General features: G+C 39.3%; 1 protein-coding gene across 7 annotated transcripts in view; it reads right to left on the bottom strand.

Annotated features, from left to right (window-relative positions):
* Positions 1–24579, bottom strand: part of FARS2 (phenylalanyl-tRNA synthetase 2, mitochondrial) — a 251593-nt gene that overhangs the window by 162305 nt on the left and 64709 nt on the right. For all 7 annotated transcript variants that reach the window (XM_054818758.1, XM_054818757.1, XM_054818764.1 and 4 more), the window contains 2 exons: positions 18099–18258; positions 11264–11395 (listed from right to left, as the gene is read on the bottom strand). In XM_054818758.1, coding sequence (XP_054674733.1) covers positions 11264–11395; positions 18099–18258 — 292 coding nt within the window. The remainder of the gene's footprint in view (positions 1–11263; positions 11396–18098; positions 18259–24579) is intronic.

The following is a 24579-nucleotide window of genomic DNA, read 5'->3' as shown; positions in this document are numbered from 1 at the left end:
TGTCTTTTCCACCCTCAATTGGGTAGTCCTGATAAACATCCTGGGAACAGCAAAAAATGAATATTGCAACGCAACAAAAAAAACCCGCAGTGTACCCTAGCCTGATGAGGAATTGTTAGGCTCGTTGGACCAACTCCTGACTGATTAAAAACATTCAACATTCATCACATAACAGCGCAGTAATTCAATAGTATTATTTAGCTGTATTTTCATTTGCATAAATAAAGCCAAGGGAAACACCTTCTCTGTGCTATGAATTGTTGCTCTTCAAGGTTTTTAAGAGCAGCACTTTCTTTTACTTGGGAGCTGCTTAATAAACTACATCCATCATTATTTATCCTTCTTTTGTGTGTGGTGCTTTAGTCCTCCTGCTGCATCCCAAGGAGACAAATCATAGTGAATTGCTAAACCTTTAATTTACTTTTGATTAAAAAAAACTAAAGGGAAGGGGAGGCAATACATACACATGGGCAAACTGCTTCAAAGGCAATAGATACTTTGGAAGATGCAACTGCAGTGTCTCTCATCTCTCTTTTCTTTTTTAGATTCCAAATGGACTAAAATCAGCCTCACGTATGCTAGGGAGAAGCTTTCATTCACTGGAAAGGTGTACCATGCACCAGTTAGTCAAATAACCACTCTTGCTGATTTCAAGGTTAGTGTTAGACTGAGTTAGTCCTTTTTTACAGACACTTTTGTGCAGGAGGAAATGAAGCATGAAGACAAAGTAGTTTCCTAAATTGTGACGATAAGGAACATAAATTCCAAATAAAAATGTAATTTTGCACCATGAAAGGGAAATTATCCTCTAAATCCACTGACAGTACTACTCTAACACTCAGCTGACAAAATCATAGGGAGCCACAAACTCAAATGGCCATCCAAGTTCTAAAATAACTACTTCCTTCAAGATTCAATCCTATACTTATTCTCCCACAAAATACCCCTGTAAATAACTAACACACTTCCCAGGAACAGGTGTAAAAGAACTGTCATAAAATGAATATTGTATTTGTTCATTCTACACAAACACATACAAATTGGGAGTAAGCTTCTATTAATTCTGTTGAAGAACACCTAACTCTAACATACATAATGAATCTGTCAAAGGTAATAAAAATCAGAGAAAGCAACATTTCAAAAATTTTATGGGTTCCTTCTGGATGAAAAACTTGATGAAAAACCAGTTTTAAAGATAGAGCTGTAAATTGAGTAGGAGACAACAGGCAAATTATCTTGACAAGGAAAAGGGAAGGGTGGAGGAAAGGTGTAACTTTATAACACAACACACATCAGACCTGGTGGTGTAGCCACGGGTAACAGAACAAGAGAAAAAATAACAAATAAAACAATGTGCCCTTCGATTGACTGAAGCATCGCCTCTGTGGAACTCACTTCTGTGTTTTGGTTTACTTATCAAGGCAAGACCAAGACTTACTTTCAGTCAGTTCAAAAGAAACCAAAACAAAAATCAAACCCAAAAGGCAATCTTCATACAAGAGCAGGAAATAAACTGTCTCCAATTTCTTCTTTGAGTGGGATGAGAGGAGATAGAAGAAATAGCTTTTCTATATAAGACTCATCCTAATTTAAAGATATATGCTCTTAAGAAACTTGAACCTGCAAAGTCCTGACAGTCCAGATCAAATACTGCAAAAACTTAAGCACAAGCTACTGCCCAGCTCACATGTAAATGTGTGGCAGTGCTGTGTCTATTCCCTTTGCTGGACTGGGATGCCTGGCAAGCCATCGCTTAGGTTTGCAATGGCGAAGGAGGCTGGCACTAACTGTTAGTCTGAAGATGCTGAGAAAGCAGCTGATATTTCTGCTGTCACTGGCTATGGGCAATTCCTTTTCAGCCAAGAGATGTGTCAGTCAACTAAGGACAGCTAATTGCTCCCCAGGCCCCCTCAACTTCCATGTCCGAGCCTTTCTGTGAACTATTCAAAGGTTAAAAGTCAAGCGCATGCTTAACTGTTTTGCTGGTAGCCACCCAGGTGACTACAACGACAGCTCTTCTCCTTGTACAGACAGGCTGGATCAACTCAGATTTTTAGGGAAAATCAGGTCCTCTGCCCTATTTACTTTTTCCCTTTTAAACTGGTCAGTATTGTCTCAGGCACATACATTGCTGGATGTGCCGTGTACATACACATTTGTGGTGATCTATATGAAACGCTGCAGAACACAGATAAAAATTCAATCACATCTTTCTCTAAAAGCCCTCAGCTCCACACCAGCTCCATGTCTGACTGGCAAAAGCAAAATTTCAGTGGCTGCCAGCTCAACAGAGTGTCTCTCAAACTGGGCAGCTATGACAATCAGGTTTTCTGTTTACACTGGGGGCATGTGTGTGTGGAGAAAACCACACACACAAAAATCAAAACAGGCCAAATCTGTCTCACTCTATTTAGTCACTGATTTGCCTTATTTGTCCCACCCTGTTTATTTTTATACATATATACACATATATATATGTATGTGCAAATGTAAATCTGAAAACATGAAGGCTGAATTGAGACAAAGGTGACCCAGGAACCGAGATAAAAAGCTTGGATTCAACTCCAGTTTCTCCCATGGGCAACTTCTGAGACCCTTGGGAAGTCACTCAAACTCAGATGCTTCCTAATTTCCCATTAAGTTAAGCTGAGACATTGTCTCTTTGTGGGATATTCACTTTACCTTCAGGTACCTGCCTAAATTAGGAGACCAGGCTCCCCCTGCAGCCAGTCACAGAAAGAGGCTGCCCAGCAGACTGATCCAGAAAACAAGCTCCATACATTCAAAATACACTGGAAGAACTTCTTTCTCTATTGAGTACATAAGGACTGTAGGAAAGCTAACGTTAACTAAGGTGCCTAAAGTCTTTGCCTGCAGTGTGCATGGGTGTCAGCCTCCTGTGAACTTTAGTTCCAGCCCATAAAAGAAGAATGACGACACTTTTCTCTCTCATAACTGTCTCAGGAGAATAAGCACGGGAAAAGTGTGGAGACGTCAAGATACTGTGGTGATGTGGTCGCACAGGAGACAGACAGCGACCTAAAAAGAACAGATTTTAACCCCTGAAGGGTTTGTGATGAGGAGCTGTGAAGCTTATGCAGCAGATTCGCATCACTTTGGATGTACTGTGTGGGAAGAACCAGCCCATACAACAATTTTACCTCATGTTCTTGGGAGGCCCAGGTGCTCAAGACATCAATACCTCCGTAACTTTAATTTCACCTTGAAGAGTTGCAGGAATGTATTTTAAATGCATTATATTTGCCCTTATAGACTATATCCATACAGACACATACAGTGTTAACTATTTCAAGGCCCCCGCAGAGAACTGTTGGCATAGACAGAACATGGGTCTGCATACTATTTAAGCCACACGTGCCATCTGCTCCAACATTTTAATGTAATTTACCAGGCAAGAGCTGAGCAGGAAAAAAAACTGCTAGATGAAAGATATTAAATTTCCCCTTCCCCAAACCACCCCCTGCTGCTTGATATATGAACCTAGCTCACCCATAACAAAAATTTGATTTAAGAACGTATTCCTAAATTAAAAAACAAACAAACCAACCAACCAAAGAGAGTCCTGTGTCCGCAAGGTAACATTGACATAATTTTTCTGTTAACTATTAATCTGCTGCCCATGGAGAACTGTCCAAACTGATAATCCTTTTGCCAAAAATGAACCAAAAAGGAGTGGACACATTAGAACTTAAAATTGTTACTTCCCCTCAGATAACAGTTTTAATGATCTGCGATAAATGAGTAGAGAAAGATTTACATACTGCAGCACTGAAGTCAAACAATTTCTACATGTTAAGACTTGTATTTGGCTGAAGGTGGCAGCCCTGGGCCAAGTATTATTTACATTTAGGAAATAAGTCCTGCAACTGATCTGTAAAAGGGGTTCCAAATGGGAAAGCCTTACACTTCAAGAATCAGGTTTCACCAAGGAGTACAATCAGGAGAACCAGGCTTCCATCTTTTAAAACAAAAACAATGATATGCAGAAGTTACGACAAACTCCTTTCGTCATGTTGAACAGTATTCATGAAGATGTTTAGACAAGGTTAGCAATTTTTTCTTCCTTGGAAGTACACACAAAATTAACAAGAAATACAATACTAGGAAAACTACCTTTGCTATAAATTCAGCACATCACACGCAATTGGAAGACCAAGACTGCCCAGTTAAAACTATAATTGTCTGCAAACTGTTGACAAAAAGTTCCTTCCATAGCCTTAGAATCATAGAATAGTTTGGGTTGGAAGGGACCTTTAAAAGTCATCTAGTCCAACACCCCCTGTGATAAGCAGGGACATCTTCAACTAGATCAGGTTGCTCAGAGCTGCATCCAAACCTGGGTTTCAATGTTTCGAGGGATGGGGCAGCTACGGCCTCTCTGGGCAACCTCCAGTGTTTCAACCCTCATTGTAAAAAATTTCTTCCTTCTATCTAGTGTGAATCCACCCTCTTTTAGCTTAAAACCATTACCCCTTGGCCTATCGCAACAGGCCCTACTAAAAAGTCTGTCCTCATCTTTCTTATAAGCCCTCTTTAAGTATGGAAAGGCCGCAATAAGGTCTCCCCAGAGCCTCCTCTTCTCCAGGCTGAACCACCCCAAACTGGGGTTCAGCCTTACTGAAAGCCCAATGCCTGCTCATTCCCTTGCTAATGCCATGGCAACCTACTATTCATTCTGGAAAACTGACATTTCCTCTTCCAAACCCCTACTTGCAAACCCATTCATTCCCTACTACATTCAAGCTGACAAGCAAAAATAAAATAACTAAAAAACCCCAAAAGAATAAAATGGGTTTGTTAAGACTGCAAGTATCAATGTTGCTTTCTGATGTGGAAGGTAGAAAAATCTACATACAGCAGGAAAGTCTTACCAACTCCTTTTACCGGTAGCCTAAATACAGCTGCCTTCATGATTCAAAATCTTAGGAAACAAGACCTCAACCTGAGCTCCCACCCAGAGCTGAATGGGTGGCTGTGGACCACGATGTTTCAAATCACCAGCAAATGATGAAAAGCAATCATCTCCAACAGTCATTGTACCAAAACCTCTTTTCATTTTTGAAGTCTCATTAAAGGTCAGCACAACAAAATGAATATTAAGAATTATCAGAAAAGGAAAAGCCAAAGTTTTTATGTCAGCGTACAAAAACCACTGTATGCGCACAGCTTGAACGTTACACACTGACCTCCTGCAGCAGAAGCCTGGAGAAGACACAGGCAGGAGTGCCCATGACTATCACAACATACGGATCAGCTCCCACACAGGGAGCAACTGTCTGACCAGGACCCTTTGGCCTGGAAAGAAATCAGTGACCAGAGTTACAATTGAGATCTAAACAAATCTTAAGCGGCTTAAAGAAGGAAAAAGAAACAGCTACTCACTGTCTCTTCTCACATGAGAGGAGCTCTAACTAACTCTAATTTGTTGGTAAAAAGAGGAAAAAAAAAAAAAGGGAGTGGCTCCTCATATAAGTTGTTATGCAATTTCTTGCTGCAAGACACTGCAGATAGTAAAGGTTTACTGGGACTCAAAAAATGCTTCAACAAATAAGTGGAAGAAAATTCCATAATGACTACTGAAAACAAATGGACCATTTTCAGCTCAGGTGATAGACAGCTGCCGGAGCATATCAGGGAAGGATCAGCATAATCATGCCTGTTCTACTCATCTTTAGGGCACCTGCTTGGGATGCCATCATGATACAGGGATGTCCTGGACTTGTTTGATCTGGTGTGCTACCCTTAGGTTATTTTCTTGCATACCTCAGGAGTTAAAAAATATCATGAGAAGTCTTAAAAAAAATATGGAATTCTCTTTTATAAGTTTTTTTGTTGTGTTTTTTTTTTTTTTTTAAATGATTGGAGTTTATAGTCTCTTGGTTTTGGGGTAAACTTTAGTCCAATTTTCTTGCTTCCATCCCCAGCTAACACATTCTGCAACGTTGAGCCCTGAGAACATTGCCATTGATTTCAATCAGCAAAGGATCACACCCTAACTGCTTCCAATTTCACAGGTACTAAGCAACACTATGTGATCACAGTCTCTGAGTAAGCACCATCCTGTATTCGAAGGTTTGAATCGTATAACTCCATACAGACCTGGGAACTTCGGCACCTACCAATGAACACCAGCATTACAAATCTTGGATAACAAACTCTTAAAGCACAGAAACAAATACCTTACATGCTGTTAATTGATAGCAGTTCTACTGAACCATACAATTTCCTTGTATCCTCGTCATGGACCTAAAACACAAGTACTTGCTACAATATGGTAAAGTATCTATATTTTTCCCAGTGTTAACCAGAATAAAAATAACTTTTCTTTATATCAAAATTCATACATAATATTCCTATTAATGTACTCAGGTACAATTTAAGATTAAAAACAAACACACAAAAAAGAAAAGTTAAACAGTACAATAAGTTAGATTTTATACTTTATTGAACATTGATTATAATAGTGATCATCTACGTTCACATTAGACCAAATTGCTCTAGTTTAGCACCATCAGCCTTAAGGGAACATGTAACATCATTCCTTACAATTCAGTGCATCTCTGCAATACTGCATATTTTTTCAACAATTATATAAAACCACTGTCATAGGGTATATATTTTTCTTTTAAAAATAGCAACTTCACTGTTAGAAAATCGTGAATAACACCATATTCTCAATTTTGTTAGTAGTAGTAGATTTTGCTGAATGCAAACAACTCTTAAAAAAATACTCAAAAGCTGGATTGGCTTTAATGGAAATGGCACTTACAGTCTTTATCAAATTTTAGTTGCTTATCTACACACCAAGGCAACGGAAACCTTCCTTGCTGTTAACACAGAAAATCTGAATGGTTCAGAAGACTGGATCATCCCTGCTACCCAGTGAATGACTAAGAATGAGGCTGGCTGTCCCTCCCTGGGCAAATCTTGATCTGGTTTAACATTTTAGAATGTGAAAATTCAAGGGTGAGATAAAGCACTATGGAAGTCCACGCACGATAAAGCAATGAGTTGCAACAAAAAGTGCTGGTTTGTTCTGCTGCGTCTCATATCTGGGTTCTTTATCACATCTGTGCTGTGGAGATCTATGTCAGAAACTAGAAATCTAGTTTGTTATGAAGCATGCAGAAGAAAAAAAAAGAACACCACAGAGATGCTTCACAGTCCTTGAAAGGAAGAAAGAGCAGAGAAAGCAGGTGATGAAGGGTATTATCAATACATTTGATCATATTTGACAATTTTTCCCTACAACCAATGCATTTCTATTTACATGTATTAAATATCTATATCGCATTCTATTTAAAAGTGGTTGAAACCAAAGAAATGCTCCTTCTAAAACATAAGAAGGCATCAGAAAAATTCAATAGGATATCATCTTTTAGAAAATAACAACAAATTTAATGCTGATTGCATGGAGCATTAAAGCTACAACAGAATTCTTCACTCAAGACTAAAAAAAAATATGGTCTGTCAATACCATCACAATTTGCTGCACGAGGAGGTTAATCTCCAAGGAACTATTGCGAGGTTATTTTAGGCAGGGAGTCATCATTAGAAGACCTGCAACTTCTGCCAATATAAAGAAACAGCTACTTAGGGCTAATGTCCTAACCCCTTTGCAAGATGGACCTTGTCTTTTCATCCCTCCACAAAGCTTCTTCAGTTCTTCTGCATTTTTGTTGTGTTTCATATATATTCACATATGAATATACATATTTTCAACAAAACAAAAATTAAAAGGAAAAATAAAATAATAATCTGTGCTGAAGCATCCTGTTTAAATATTGGCGCTTAGGGACGTGGTTTAGTCGTTGGACTTGGCAGTGCTAGGTTAACAGTTGGACTTGATGATCTTAAAGGTCTTTTCCAACCTAAATGATTCTATGATTCTATTCTATAGATAACCAGGCACATCCAAATTCTGCTTTGAGTGACTGTTTCCGATTGCCTCACAAACCAGTCTTCCATATTGAACCAATAACACACAAAACAAAAGGACTTGAGGATTTTGAAGGTAAAAGCAGTCTTCCTTTCCCTTAGGAAAATACTGTCTTATGGATGGAAAAGCAATGCTTGCCAGCAAACATTACATATTTTAATAGTCAATATCAAGCAAAAAATACCCATAAAATGAAAGTCCCAAACTGCAAGATACTAGAAATGTATAGATTATGTATATAAAAAAGACAATTTCTGCAAGCTCAACTTCTCCAGTTTTTAATCAGCAAGCTGTGCAGTGCACCATGAAAAGATCTTTCTGCATTTGCCTGGTGAACTGGCACACCCAGAGTGAAATATTTCTTCAGCACCAGCTTAGCCAGTCAAAAAACGAGTAACATTTCTCTTTTTCATTCAGTTCTACTGAGTTGTTTTCTGGTAGAGCCCCTGAAGAGATTGAGACAGGAACAAGAAATTTGCAGTGCCTATTCTAGACATCTCACAAAGAAGAGAGACATAGCATCCAGGTTTAGGCACCAGCATTTACTCCTTCATCAGAGGGCGCACATCTGTGGTGTGAGTCAGTGCTCTGAGGTTAGATGCTTTTGTGCTGGGCAATGGGATACTTACCTGTAGTTAAGGAATTTTGTTAGCAGTGAACAAATGGTGACGATAAAAAAAAAAACAACAAAAAAACCACACACACACACAACTAAAACCACCCCCCAAAATCATAACCCACTGTTTTTCTGAGTATCTCACCTCAATTTCTTTTGCCTGGAAATCTCCATTGACTGAAAATAACACTGCCTCCTACAAAGATGAACAGACGCTATTCAGAACAAAAGGCACAAGGCAAGAGCTATTGGGAAGTCACAGGCCTCCTTCCCAAGTTTGATGAAGAATCTATTCCTTGCTGATCTGCGCTGGTTTAAAATGGAAGGCTGTAAAATTGAAACTTTGGTGTTTCAAAGAAATTTAGGGGCATGGAACCAGAGTAATAAATAATATCCATTGATCGCGGATACTGGAGGCATTAAGGATATTCTAAAGGTAAAAAAAGGAGCTATTAAAAAACTACTATCGTTCAAATGTGGGATGGCTTTGGAAGGCACTTGAGCTCTGCTAGCAAAAAAAGATGAAGCTGCTAGGAAAGAAAACTTTCACCTTCTTCCTTCTCCACAGGCAATCTCCTTTCTGGACTTGCAGATTTTCAGTTTTGGGCAAAGGTAGCTTGCTGCCATAACACACAAAAAAAAAACCCCTATGGGTTTGTAATAGCAAACTTGGCTTCACCATAAATAGATGCAAGTGGGCATGCCAGGAACCTACTGGGGTTTTAAATCATTGCAAAAGAGGATTAAAGAAGAGAATACTTAGAGCAGCAGTAGGCAAGGAAGACTGGTGTTTGACTCCTTACCTGACTGAAAATGTGAACTACCTTGTCCTCATTGTTACTTTAAACCAAGTAATCTAATTGTTAGCCAACACAGTGATTAGCCACACTTTGTCCTCACTTGTGAACAGATTCAATGCTTCGATAAAATCACATTGAGATACATTAGACTTAGCTTTTGTAGACAAGTGTTTTTGCAGAGATACTGGAAGGAATAGAAGAACAAAACTGTGGTGACACAAAGTACAATTCTCTCTTTAAATGAAGTGAAAAATGATTAGCACTTCCACAACTGAGTTTGCACCGTCTACAAATATCTTACTAATAAAGTGAAAGAATCTGTTTGTTTGTTTGTTTTAATAATACAAGTCTAAAAGTCATTCAAAATCTAGACTTGAATTACTAAATTCATGAGTTCTTGCAAGATTAGAATTACAATGAATAGTTAGGAGAGTTTTGGTGCAGAAAGGATGTAATTTTGAAGAACATAGCTCAGAAAGGTGAAAAAGAGCTCAGGTAGAATAAATTGAAAACTTTGACCACTGCAGAAGCCATCGGTGTTTCATGTACATTCATTCACACACACACGAATATTGTAATGTTTTGAGGCCACATAGCTCTTCTCACACAGATTAAAGGAACCTAAACATAAGAACTGAGCAACATAAAAGCTTTTCAAGAAGAAAGCCCAGCCATTGGTGTGTTACATCTGATGGAAATAATATTACAGAGTAGTCTTTCACTTCTGAGACTGATCAGAAGCTGTATTGTATTTACCACATCATGTACATAATAACCTGAGAAAGAATATTAGCATAAACCATTAATCCATTGGGGAGAAACTCTGGAAGAGGATTTCTTTTTAAAAGGAAAATGATCCCCTTAAAATACATGCAAACTTTGAGGAAAACAACCAGTGCCAAGCAACTGGGGCCAAAACTGAGCCATTCATAGTTATGATATTTGGACTTCAACAAAAAGAACTTCAAGCACATGAAAATACAAAAATAGCTTAGGAAACCAACTACAAAAAAAAAAAATCGACTGAGGATAACTTTGCTATCCAAAAACACATTTGTGAGAATTAAACGGATCATATTCCAAAAGGCTGTCATACCTAATAAAAAGTACTAGAAAATACTGAATGATAGAGGTCTGAGCACGTGCAGCCTGCCCTGTGCTTACAAAGAATTGCCTGTTCTCAGCTAATGAAAAAACAAGCATGTAAAGTTCTCCATGTAAAAATAATCAGAAAAACCCCACCAATTTCTCCTCTTTTTCTTTTATACTTATGTGTACATTTTAGAAAGCAAAATTGTCAGGTGACATTGCTCTGTAATAATTTCAATTAAAATAAATGATGTTGCTCTTAATGCAATTTACAACCTCATAAATAACCAACCTGAGTAGAAAAGCAACAAAACAACACCAAAAAGCAACCTACCATTTACCCAGCCATCAAATAGCAATATGAAAGACATCACATTCCTCTTTCTATACTTTAGAGACACAGGAGCACTCTGGTATGCCAAATATTAGGGGATGCTATTTGCTCACGATACTTTTAAATCATAACTATGAATGCACTTGACATCTCTTGGAAGAGAAAAAAAAAACCCTGCATACCCCAATTCATCAGCTTCTCTTAAAGCTGACATCTGTCCGTCTCCTAACTGCATGAAATAAAAGGCAAGCTTTCCATTTGCAAACTCCAGATCGCTCGCTCAATTGCTTCGCTCAAATCACAGCATGCAAGGGCTGCATTCTAGCTAAGGATTATTTGTGGCAGCTGCCACGAACAGAGGTCTGTGCTCACCAGGGGAGAAGGGGGCATTTCAGACTGTGAAGCTGATTGCGCTGGAAGGGTTTGCTAATAGAGATGTCAGTGAAGCAAAGGAGTTTCAGTACCTGAGTTAACCAGCTGTTGCTCCATGACCCCACAACCCAGGACCTCCAGCCACTCTCCTTGGAAGTTGATCTCCATCTCAAAGGAAGGGTGAGTAAACGGGAAGTAGCAGTCTACCCATCTGACTTGCAGTCCTGTAGCAGTGTTCAAAAAAATAAATAAATATGAAGGGTGTATGCTTAAAAGGCCATCCCTCTAATCATCTGTAAAACTTGCCCTTCAACTAATGACACCAATTACAGCAATCCAAAGAAAATAAATAGGAAACAAACTAATTTACAACATTTGTGCAAGGCGATAAATCTTAAAACTTGTGGAAAAAATGACCATGTCTTTTCTAATATGAAAAAAGATTTGTGCAATTCAAGCACCCTTTGAAACCAAATCAATCATTTGTCAAACTCTAGCAACCACCTGGCATGGAACAAAAATGAGCCAAGATCACGGGAAAGTCAGTGATTTTGTTATTCTTTGCACTAGGAAATGACTAACTGCTCCTCACAGGAAAAGCTAAGTCTTTAATTTTTACTTAGTATTTTATAGATCAGCTAGGCAAGTAATTTTTTTTCATCAGGACCTATTTAAAATACAAAGCTATTCTTTCTGTGTATGTTTAAATATGAAAGTTAAAAATAGCTATTAATACACACAAATATAAATATACAGAGTTGTACATTATTAAGGTATACTATATACCAACGCACACAGAGTATTCTGGATGCAGGAGACAAGAGTTTAACTTTGTGTGGATGTGAAGTATGAGAGGCGCCGCTGGGTAGGTCCCCTCCTCCCCAGCTCAGCACCTCTGAAGTACCCCTCTGCAGAGCAGGGAAACTCCCGGCATAGAAGAGCAACGGAGCCAGAAGAGGGCAAGATCTGCAGTGCTGCCAAAAGGGGAGGTGTTGTCAAGGCTCTTGTTACATTTGATGAGTTTTAGTTCTTGTAATCATTTACACAAGCTTTCGTTCGCCTAAGAATTTTTTCTAGCCATTAGGTGTTGGGAAAAATGTCTCAGAAACACAAACTGTAAAAAACTCAAAAGAGAATTGAACTGCAAATTTTGTGGGCTAATGCCTTAACCCCAAGCCCATCTTTCCCTTCAGTTGAGCCAAATGTTAATCAGTGTCAGGATCATAAACAACCAGGCAGGTACAGTTTTGGAAATAAAAAAAGCACAGCAAAGGTTGTTTGGGTGATGGTAACTGTTAACAGCCCTGGTTTGATTTTCAGGCTTTTTTGGTTTTGTTTCATAAAAGGAACTTAAAACATGAAGTGGTATGATTTATACCAAGTGTTTTTGAAATTAAAACGTTTCTTATAGCCTCAGGAATTAGATTTTCTTTGATTACTTCCGAAACATTAAATGCAGCTACAGGAACTGAAACAATAAGTTACAACAACAGCGTACATACATAACCAAAGCATAAAATAACTAATAGTTACAGGGAACTTTTCTTGATGATATGAATTTTCAAAGGGAAAGGCAAGTTTCAAAACAAACACATTGGTATTTCTAGATTTTCTTTTATATCTTAAAAATCAACTTCAGGAAGTTATATGAATGATAAAAAGGCATTTTGATAATTTTATGCACAGAATTCAGAAGACTAGAAGCATTAGCAATTATACCATTCATAACTGCACTGTGACTTAGAGCAATCACTTTTTTTTTGTCTGCATAACAATAAAAAATACATAGATGAAAAAAGTCATGTGTATACAACAGTATGGTGTGTGGAAAACATTTTTTAATTCCCCAATCTTGGTATAAATGCATTTTTAGTCCTAGGGCTGTACAGCTCTGCATTCAGTGTAAATCCATGCACATATAAAATGTCTTCATTCAGTTAGCAAAATTTGCAACTGCAGCAAGAATGACATTGAATATTCAAGTAGTTTTTTGTTCAGTAACAACATTCAGACAAGGGTTTCTTTTTAATCCTCTGATTACTTCAAAATGAAGCTCTAGGAAAAAAGAATTTCTCTGCCTTTTGTTCTTAATTAAAATAAATTTTTCAAGGTAAAAAATAATCTAAAGCTTTTTAATTTTGAATTTTAATGCATATTAGCAATTAAGAAGCATATGTTTTAAATGCAAATAAGTAAACACAAATCTGAGTAAACCAAGAAATTCACAATGAAGAAACAACTCTCACCTTGATTCTGTTCTCTAAATTAATAGTTAATCTCATATACCACAACAATTTTATTCATGCAATAGCCAGGACAAATGGGAATACTTCTGTAGTTTATATTCAAGTGTTCTTTCAGACTTTTGGCTCTGGAAGACTTTTCAGTAAAGTAGAGGGTGCTCAGCCTTTGGCAAGATCAAGCCTTCTAACTGCATTTCTATAGACTGTCACAGAATAAATGGGTACATTTATTATTTAGATACAAAATATTGTCTTGGTGCTCAATATATTCCCGAGGAATAAAGGGCATTGCTCATACTCAGCAAATTAAACCACTAAAGACTTAAAAGGATTACAAGGATTAGGCTTTCTATAGTACTATATAATTTACCTGATTAGACCTAATTTATTTCTTCACATACAGCCTATGAAACACTGGCAAAAATGATCTTTTCTAGAAATTTTAGGAGGCCAAGAAATGCTTATCTGTCTTTAAACACAAAAGCACTTAAAAGAGCACAATGCTGAATCTAACTAAAGACTGATCACTGGATACAAACTCAGTAATTGCCCAAAGTAGTTCAAAGAGGTGATTTGTATGAGCAGAGGACACCTGCTCGTTTCACAGCCCCACAGCGCTCACGGGAGTCCTTCCAGCGGGTACACGTCCGTTAATAACTCACGTGTCGCATCTCCAGTGAGTACAGAAAAAGTGAATAGTTATTGTTATTTCTGAGTACTGGACCCAGGTAAGGAATTGGTCATAGCCTGCACTCCAAAGTAATGGTGTTATCAGTTATTAAGCTAAACAAGTATCTGTCAGAGCCCATCTAATTGAGTCTTGTAATGAAAAAGGCTTGACCAAAGGCACTAAAAAAAGAAAGAAAATGAAAAAAAACACCCAACACATTAAAGCAGCCTATTGCTACGCTACAGCACAGAAGCAACAAAGCCAGAGACCCAGATGGTCTTCACTGACCAGAAATTCTCTTTGTTGCTGTGAGGATTATTTTTAGAGAAGGCGTCTATGGGAGAAAAAAAAAAAAAGAGAGAGGTGCGGGGGGGAGCTGGGGAGCACAGAAGGGATCAAGCCACGGCCACTTGAGGGGTGTGTCGATTTTTTAAGTACTCTGCACTTCATTGCTTCAGCTAATTCATCTCACTTGCAGCAGACAGGAGCTGGCTGTACGTAAACCTATGTTAGCTTACATTATTATTAGCCAGACCATTATGTCCTCAATACATTTTTTTTTTTTTTAACTCCTTACACTCATAGATCTCCATGCACTCGAAGGAGATATCAGTACAAGAGAGTTAAGAAGAAAGAGCAGGACAATGTGTTTGATTTAAAAGACATCCAGTGGCTGTTCAGTGAGAACCAGCAGCGGCAGAACCATCAGTCAAAGCACAGCATTACTTACCCTCCCGGTGCCTAGGAATTGAGTAGATAAATATGGGACAGCAGTGAATTTTGGGCCATTTAATGTAAAGCAACAAATCACAGAACCAGTACACAGTCATTCTTTTCTACTTGCTATAGTAAGATTACTTCTGAATCTCTCAGGGTCCAGAAACCTTTTGGCAAACTACAGAAGAGTAGAAAAAGAACTGGAGTTGGGAAAAACTGATTGACTGTATGAGGAAAGCTAAGACAGCTAACCTTGGAAAGCCTCGCTACAAGATAGCTAAAATGAGATGGAATAGTCGTCCTACACTGACAGATCTGCAGGTGGAGATGGAGGTGTAAGTTAAATTAGTGGATTTTAAGTGTGCACTGTATCTGGAGGTAATAGAAGAAAACTAAGAAAGGTAATCTCCAGACATAATATTTGAAATAGCTTCCTGACAGCAAAATCCCATGAAAGAAACTGAAAGTCCATCACTTGTAGAATACAAAATCAGACATGGCATACCACTAGGAAGTGTCATAAGAAGAACTCTCTTACATTGTCAAGTATTTAAGACAATTGATTGCATGCTCCAGATCTTTCCCCCTCTCTAATATCCATCATTCCTTTTTGCCAGTCAGCAAAGCCAGGAAGAAATAAAAAGACAAACCTTGGGAATAAACCTAGGTGCAGATTTTTGACCTTCCTCATGAGAGCCTAGTGATCTTTAAGCAACTTGTTATATTATTTATTGGCACGTACAGTCAACACTAAAGTATATAGGTAGTGTGGGATGAGTCCAGTAAAGCAAAATTGTCTCATTAAATATTATGAAAACTAAATTAGAACAACACAACAAAACAAACAAACAAACGACAGGTCAGTGCTCTGACCTTTCTGCAGAGGTCCTCAATCTATCATCAACCTGAGCTGGTAAATTCCCAGAGAAGCACTGCAGAAGCACAGCTACCCAAGCCCAGGACTTCAGGCCTAAGCTAGTTTATGCAAAACTAACTTGCATGGTAGACTTAATCTGCAATCCAAACAATCTGCCTATGAATAATGGTTGACTGTATGACAATGCAACATTTCAGTCGCTTGCTACAGATGTGACCACGCTATCCTGCTAGGAAAGATGCGCAACTTCACTGCAATATTCTGCTGACAGCACAGGCTGTAATACAACCAATGCGAAGTATAAAAGGAATGAACAGAACATGGGGCCTTACAGAATATTCACAAGAAGAAAAAATACAGAATTTCTCCAAGAGCAATAAATACAGTAAAATACATTTAAATTTTAGGTTAAAATCTAAGGGAGTTGAGACAGAAACATAATCAAAAATATTGTGTAAAGTAGAGAGTAAAATGAAAATTAATAAATGGGAGCTGTCAAAAGACAAATTTAATTAAGTGCACCTCAGGTCACTTGCACTGCACCCATCTCATAGGTCCAGTGCCTAGCATGAAGTTTGCTTCTTTGAATATTACCTTCCAGTTTGTATTGACAGCTTAGAAGGCGGTGAAGGAACTTCACATTTCCATGCAAAAAAAAAAAAAAACCAAACAAGAGAAAGAGATAATTATATTTCAGTCACTACCTATATCTTGTCTTTGTACTTCAGGAAAAACATTGTGGGCATAGAAATAGAAAATCCCTACAGTAAGAAGGCAGGACCTACTTTCACTTGTACACTTATAAGTGTACAATCATTTAAGAATATTTTTTTAATGTCTTTCTAGCTACTGTGTGGACTGTAGAAATAGCCAACATACTGAAGCTTAAAGTGTAGCATCTGTCAACAGTTAGAGAAGGATGTCACTGCAGTCTCAGATATCACTAACAACTCCTAGAAATTGCTCACTTTAAATAACATCCTCAGCATCTGAGGGAGATCAAAAAATATCATTCTTACTATTACTCACTTTGATCCTAATTTTCTATGTTTCAAAAGGCTGCTGCTAAGTAAAATACAACCACGAGAAAAACTGAACTCAGGAACTTAAATTTTTGTCCAAGTAGGATAGAACAAAAACTGGTAAAAGTTTTGCTTGCTGTAAATTCAACTTGAGAATTCCAGACAAATATTCAAGCAGTCATATATAGGACTTGCTACTGTTATCAATCCACTCTTGGAACTACCGCTCTAAATTCAGTGGGCATCTTAAAAGAGCTTTGAAAGTAGCCAGCATACCCTGTGCATTCTAATACCATCCAGTATCTCCTCAACAGAAAAATGAATCAGTCCAGGAGAGAAGCCTCCTTGCCAGGAAACAGCATTAACGTAGCAATTTTAACTCAGGCCATTTATAAATTCAACTCCTCAAACCAAAAGCAGGTATTTCTGAGGAGAGGATATTTCATTCATATACGTAGACATTCATTACCCTTCCTCATTCCACTCTAAGTACCAAACAACAATTATTTTTCATCTTGGTGCAAACTTAGCAAACACCACCTACCTCAGCTGCAAGGTTTAATTTATTTGCACAAGGAAAACACTGACGGCACTTTGAACATGTATGCAGCAAAGCAGCACATGCACATACATACCCCTTCTCCTGTCAAGCTCCACGCTGTGGGTGCGAGATGTGATCATCACCCCGCACGCTCCCCAGCGGCGCCCAGCTCTGATGCGGCCCCAGGTGCGATGCCGCAGCCACGCTCTGTCCCTCCAGGGACACAGGATGCCCATGAGTATGAAACAAAGGGAGTCCCACACGACTTTGTGCTGGAGTTGGAGCCATCTCTCCTTGCAGCACCCACACCGAAAGGTACATTGCGTCCTCTCCAACACATGGCTTCTGCCAGACGAGCACCTGGCACACGTCCCTGCCTGTACTCCTGCCTACTATGTTACCCTGACACACTGCATACCAAAACCTCTTCACAAAACTGATGATTCAACAGTGTTGTGCATGTCAGTATTTAGGAAAACCGTGAGAAGAGAGTGTGGCCTCTTGGGCTGCGCTCAATAATTTTATAAGGTGTGGATATAATAGTATTAAAGAATAATAACATATAAAATATAGATTACAGCTGAAAGGTCAATCAATAGCCAGTTACTCTGACATGAAAAGACATTGGGATGGAACTCTGACCAAATTTAAGACAAAAATGTAACAGTAAAGGATATGAATGAAGACTCCTAAAATTACTGTAACTCTCATTAGAAAAAACCCACATAGCCGTTTCAGTATACCAGCTGTCACCATCACTCCTAAGCCTCCTGTGTTTATTATGCAGCAAAATGTTTCTCAAAAGTCTGGATGCCTACAGGCATCAACAGTCCAGGAAAAAAGGTGCGAGAACCTACCATCACCAAAGATGTGAGTCATGAGCTTCGTGAGCACTTGCTTCAGGTTGAACTCCACCAGCCTCACTGCCTCCATGGTGTGACACTCCTGCTTGTGTACAGTGCGATGACCTTGCTCAAACAACTGTAAGCCTTCACCATCTTCAATGTTGGAGAACAACTAGAATAAAACCACAAAAAGAACCAGTGTTTTGCATCAATGACTCTCTAAACGAAAACAGAGAATGAAGTTTTATTGATTTAAGTGGGAATCTTACCTGCTAAGTCTGCACCATGAAAAACAAATGTAAGGACTGTGACTTTATACAAATTCCATTCACTAAACACAGAGATAAATCATCACAAGAACAGAAATATTCAAACAATAAGATTTGCTTTATTTCTGTATCATATCTTCAAATATGATTAGCTACAGGAAAATATTAATTTCTAAAGGAAACATTTTTTCTGATCCTGTTACTTTGAAAGTTACCATGCAAACAAACTACACTGTACTGTATATGTAAATTATATCACCAAAACTACAATATACAATGGCATTTATCACAGCTTCGACTTTTTTTAGTAATTGAATGATGTGAAAGAAATACCAAAAAACCCAACACTTTTTAAACTCTGTAATCAAATTAACTTAAAAACCCACAAAAAATCCAAACAAAAAACCCCTGGCAGGTTATTAAGCTGCCTATATTTGATTGATCTTGGGTACAGTTTATTCATTTAAGGACTACCATTTTCCTGTGTTTTCCCCACACACAGCACCTTTCTGTGTACGGGAAATTTTGGCCTATTGGGCATTTAAGGATTCATGGTCTTGGTCTGGGGTTTCCAAACAATTTACAAAGCACAGGGGCAGGCTGTATTTGAGATGTGACAGGCTTGCTCTTCATGCAGAGGCCACTCTCCACCACATCTACTGCAAGTTGCAGATTTCTGATTTCCTGCACATCCCCATACGTTTCTGGTCAGGCCATGCCAGACATATGTACCAGCAATTCTCCAGAGACACCAGTAAAACACTCTCACTAAGCCACTTTTTTGGAGGGTCCATGTCTTGGGGAGACAAGCAGACATTCTTACACTGTAAAGAGGATTTTTATTGGAAATCCTTACAGTTATACACAAAACAACTCTATGAAGTCTGAGGGCAGAGAGCTAATTGTGAAAGCGTTTCTAGTGCCCTTTCCTATCCCTCCTCCTCCACCTTCCCATAGTCAACCAAGCACATAGAGAGAAAAAACACGCATTGAGATTTTCTTCACATTAAGCCTCCCAGCATAACTAGCTCCTACTCGGGAGATGCCACGAACAGCATGTAACCTTAAAACCTCACAGATGCCCACAGAAGTTATTTTAATTGCAGTTGGATGCCTTCAGTGCACTAAATGCTTTATAAAAAGTTCAAGTGAACCTCTGGTAACCTACAAATGCTGGGCACAATTAAGACTAGCTTCTAGCATGTTTCATACAGACACAATGCATGCAGGAGGGGCCTGAGTTTAGATAGCACCCAAACTAGCAGCAAAATGGATTGAAGGAGTAAAAAAAATAATTCCATCAGCAGCATTTAACTTTGTATTGCTAGTCAGAAGGAGACTTGGCGGGCAGATTGAGAAAACACCTCTCAAGTGAATCTCCTTAGTGCACTGCAGAAAAACACAAAATAAAAAGGAAAAAGAAAAATACCAAATAAAACAATTATCCATCAGTCTAACAAAAAAATGCCTTTACTAATCAAAAGGCAGCAGCTTGACAAAACTAGGTATTACACTTTCAAATAACAGATTGTCTATTCAAGTGCTCACCTGGAAGATTAAACCCCCTTTCTTCCTGCTGGCCTTATTTCTGCACTGGCTGGAAGTAGCAGATGATACCTACCCTGTAACTAATTCACTGTCAGCAGGGCAGGTCAGCCACCCAACATGTGGTTTTGAAAGGCAGAGGGTATTCACAGAGGCCAGCATTACCCTAGGGAGGTTAATCGTCTTAGGCTCACTGGGTGGTCAATGGACAGACACAGGCTCCCTCACACAGGAACCTGGAGTGGCTAAATTAGGTTCCTGCTTGGAACTACCCTCTACAGGTAGCTATTTGTTCTTCCTATTGACTGAAGAGACTACCCTCAGTAAGCCAGAAAGACCCTTCAGGCCACAGAGATTTTCCTCCTTTGGACTAGAATACACTGTATTTACACATTAGAAAATGTATTTATTATTTTCCCCATCAACAGTATTTTAGGACATGAAACTATTCTTTCTTTTCTCTTTCCTCCCCTCACCCTCCAGCTTAAAACTGGTTCGTCAGACCACTGCAAGGAATAGAGAGTCTGGACACTGCCTTTAAATACAGCATTTGTATCAATAAGGACATAGAAGTACTTTTCCTTACCACTGTATTATTCTTGAAATTGTAATTACTGTCTGAAGCAAAATTCTGGTTTAGTACGTAATATCAGATGTGGCAATAAAACATGTGTGAGAACCATTAAATACATTGAGTCATGCCCCAGCCCTCTAACCTGCCAGCCTCTTCATCCTGCCAAACCAGCCGTATGCACCAGCTCCCTCTCCCTGCCAGGACAAGCATCCATGGCACCGTGCACTGAGCCGGGGAGGTAAATCTGGATGAGAAATAACCCAGGAGAAGGGAGGAAACTGGGGGATGTTCAAATGGCCAAATTCAGCTCAGTAGTCAATTATCAGCATACTGGCAGCAACAAGAGACACGCTGGCACGTGGGACGGGGCTGGGCCCCTTTTGACACAGGTGTGAATCTATGCCGGTTCACACGGGCTGTGAAAGCGCAGCCTTAGGGGTGTCCCCAAAGGACAGGCAGCGGCATGGAAACAGCCCTCCTTACAGCCAGGCACCGAGAGGCACTTTGGTATTCTCCAGAGAGGCTCCATCAGCTCCTGTCAACTCCAGCACAGCCGTGGATGGGGTTACACAGAGGGAAAAAAAAGATGCCTTACAGTTGTATTAATATTTATTCCCTTCTTTCCATTGCTGTGTCAATATGAGCAGCTTTAAACTGATACACCGATTTCACTATTACAATGATTGAACTGTGCTAAGCACATGCCCTGGATTAGAAACATTTCAACATTTCTATATACATAAAGCTGGGAAAGTCAAAGCTTGAATAAAATGAAAAATCACCTACAGTGGCTTCTCAAGCATGTATCTGAGCAAACAGGGAAAAAAAAATCTAACAGTCTTGCATAAAACACTGACATATCCAAGATGCCACAATTTGATGTACATTTATTCCTTCAGTGCAGACTAAAATAAAATGTACTATTTTATTGTATTGAATATGATCAGTCATTACCACTACCAGAAGAGAAATTTCCTGTAGCCATAAATCAAGCACTTATACATCTGTCTAATGTAAGGACAGGAAGTTTTTTCTTTAAGTAATGGCATGCAAAACATTGAATATTGTGTCATCACGCAGAAGCCCAAAAAAATTAAGTTACCAGGATTTATCAGCATATCTGACTGATGCTGCATTACAAAAGAGAAGGTAGAAAGGAATCGAAGTGACCTTACCATCTAGCATGAAATTTACACACAATTTAGTTCATAATAAGAATAAGTCAAATTTGGTAACACGCAGTGGCCAGAAGATACTGGGTTTTAATTGGACAAATACAAGCGGAGCTCCGCTCCTTTAAAAGCACTTCACGGTATTTCCCAGCCTGGCACAGAGGGCAGAAATCACAGTGTGATTTCAACACAAAGCTCAACATTTCTTCAGTCACTTGGCAGACTTTTTTCAATCTCACATCACTTCATTATCTATACGCTTAGGATTCAGCCAAACAGTAAGCGTCTCTTTACAGGACAGCATTCATAGCAGGTTTCAGATCAGAAAGATCTGTAACTACACCCTGTCTTTCCATAATGCAGTTCTGTATTCCTCCTGCCAGTCCTGCATATGCCAGCAATTAAGGTAATGAATACATAATGCTCATGTACTTATACTCACAGACAAACCAGCACTTAAGACCAGTTCTACAGGAGGATCTGCATGTGGCAACACTCAGCCTTGCCACACCAAGTACATTTTGACTCTCTGGCCCTGATGAACATCCCTATAAATAAACAAACAGCTGCACTCTAAATCCACTTACAAATAGCAAAGCATTTCCACAACATTTTAAATGTGCTGTTACACTCAACCGACGGATCAGGAATGATGAAGATGATGCCACTTGAAGATGGCTCATCAAAACGAAAATCTAATGCCAGTCCCCATCAACCTCCAAGACAATGAAACTTGTAAACGTCCACCCCCATCCAAGCAGTTTCAGATGCCAAAGAGCTACATAGCTCATCATCCACACAACAGAACACTCTTTACTGTGTATTATAAGCATTTGTTTTGGGAGAAATGGCAAAAATCACTTCAAGCAATAAGGCTCGCAGAGTAGACACCTTAATTTCTGGATCCTTCAGTCTTCAGTCCACCAATTACAGCAAGAAAGGTTATTTCTGTTTGGGGTATTTTTAACCTAATCAAAGTGTTTGTGAAAAAAAAACCCAAACAAAACACTGAAATCATCACATTTAAGGGAAAACCATACAGATGCTTTGGAACAGCAAAGAAAAAGCAACACTGCTACTCAGATATCAGTTATAATGACAGAGATGACAGGACTCAGACTTCTCTTTCTGTGGCAATAGGAATTCTTTCATTTTTAAGCACCCTAGACTTCCTAATACACTTGTAGACATTTTTCAATTTTTTTTCCCCCTGCCCAATTTAAATATTGCCTCAAATAGATTTAACTGCTTTATTCTGAAAAGCATTGTTAGATTTTTTTTTTTTTTTGGCTGGATGAGACAAAGTATGACAAAATTTGAAAGTTTTTTTATGTAGTCTTTGTAATAAAAGATACACTAGCGGCTTCCAAACTTTCTAGACCATGGACTACTACAAAAAAAAAATCTCACAGACCTTCTGATGCCCTTTGCTGTCAAATTCTCAACTAAAAATAATGAAGAATACAGTGATGGTCCTCGGAGCAGAGAAGCTCTACTTAATATGGCATGATTTATGCACCACAACTTGGAAAACAGTGAATAACTGATGTGGTTTAGCCCCAGCTGGCAGCTGAGCACCGCGCACCGCTCGCTCACCCCTCTCCTGGCGGATGGGGAGGAGAATGGGAAAAACAACGGCAAAGCCTCGAGGGTTGGGGTAAGGGCAGGTTACTGGGACAGCAAGGGAGAGGGAAACAATCAACAACAGCACTGATAACAGATATTCACAATGGGTGATAACAGAAAGCAATTTACCAATCCCACCGACCCAGCTCCGCTGAACCCCCCTCCCTGACTGGCCCCCTTTTATGGCGAGCATGACGTCCCATGGTATGGAATAGCCTCTGGCCAGCTTGGCTCACCTGTCCTGGCTCCTGGTGAAAATTAACTCTATCCTAGCCAGAACCAGGACAATAATACAAGGTTCACAACTCGGGTAGACGTTTGCAAGACTGAAGCAAGTTCCACCTGAACTAGCCAGGCCCTCTACTCATAACACTAAGTCAAATTTCAGTTTCAGGAATAAATTCATATCAGAATACTCTAACAAAGTAACACTGCTGCTCTTTTTCTTAACATGGGAGGGGGATCTAGTTCAGGTGTCCCTGCTCCTGTTCACTGCTCCCTGAGAGGAGGACCACCTCCTCTCAGGAGGGCAGCTCCTTGGGACTGATGCATTGCTCACAACCAACACCCCAAACACCATCCCAGAGGCAGCAGCACCTGGAACTTGATGTGATGCACACTGCTCACACTGCTTATTGAGCCGGGTGTCACAACCAACACATACAGTCTGTGCCACTTCCACACACATGCCTGAGATGTGGGTACAACTACTGCTGGGATGCAGTGGTATCATCAAGAGATGGGACAAGCATGGATCCACATAGCAAGAGAAGTTACAAAAAACCCAATGACAACAAAATCTATTTCATCATTTGACACCTACAGAAGAAAGCTGCATGGATCTCCACCTCATTACTATTATCTCAAAGCACCCAGGAACCCACAAATTCCCTCTGACTCATACATGCTGTTAAATGACAGGAGATAAAATGTCCTCAGTCAACAGGGACTGACACACCAGTCCATGACTCTCCACATCCATCTCATCTGGCTACAGACTCACTGACTCCCCCTCACACAAGCCTTAATCCTCGCTGGCTGAGGCACTGAAAAGCATCACCTGAATTGGAAGAAACACACAGAAAAGGGGATTTCCAGAGGCTGATTTTAGGGTCTTGTATCATCCCCAGACAAGACTCTCCTTATCCTCAGGTTGCAGAGGGCTAAGAAGAATACCTTTCCTAGCCCATTTAAGCCTTTTAAAATATTTTTTTCCTTGGTGCCCAGCTAAACATTGCTATTATGACTCTCGGCTACATACACAAATATTCTCACACATACTATGAATGCCCCAAATCACTCTATGT

This window comes from Grus americana, chromosome 2 (assembly GCF_028858705.1).
Source record: "Grus americana isolate bGruAme1 chromosome 2, bGruAme1.mat, whole genome shotgun sequence".
Lineage (NCBI taxonomy): Eukaryota > Metazoa > Chordata > Aves > Gruiformes > Gruidae > Grus > Grus americana.
Note: the sequence above shows the minus strand (reverse complement) of the source record. Positions and strands in the feature narration are given on the sequence as shown.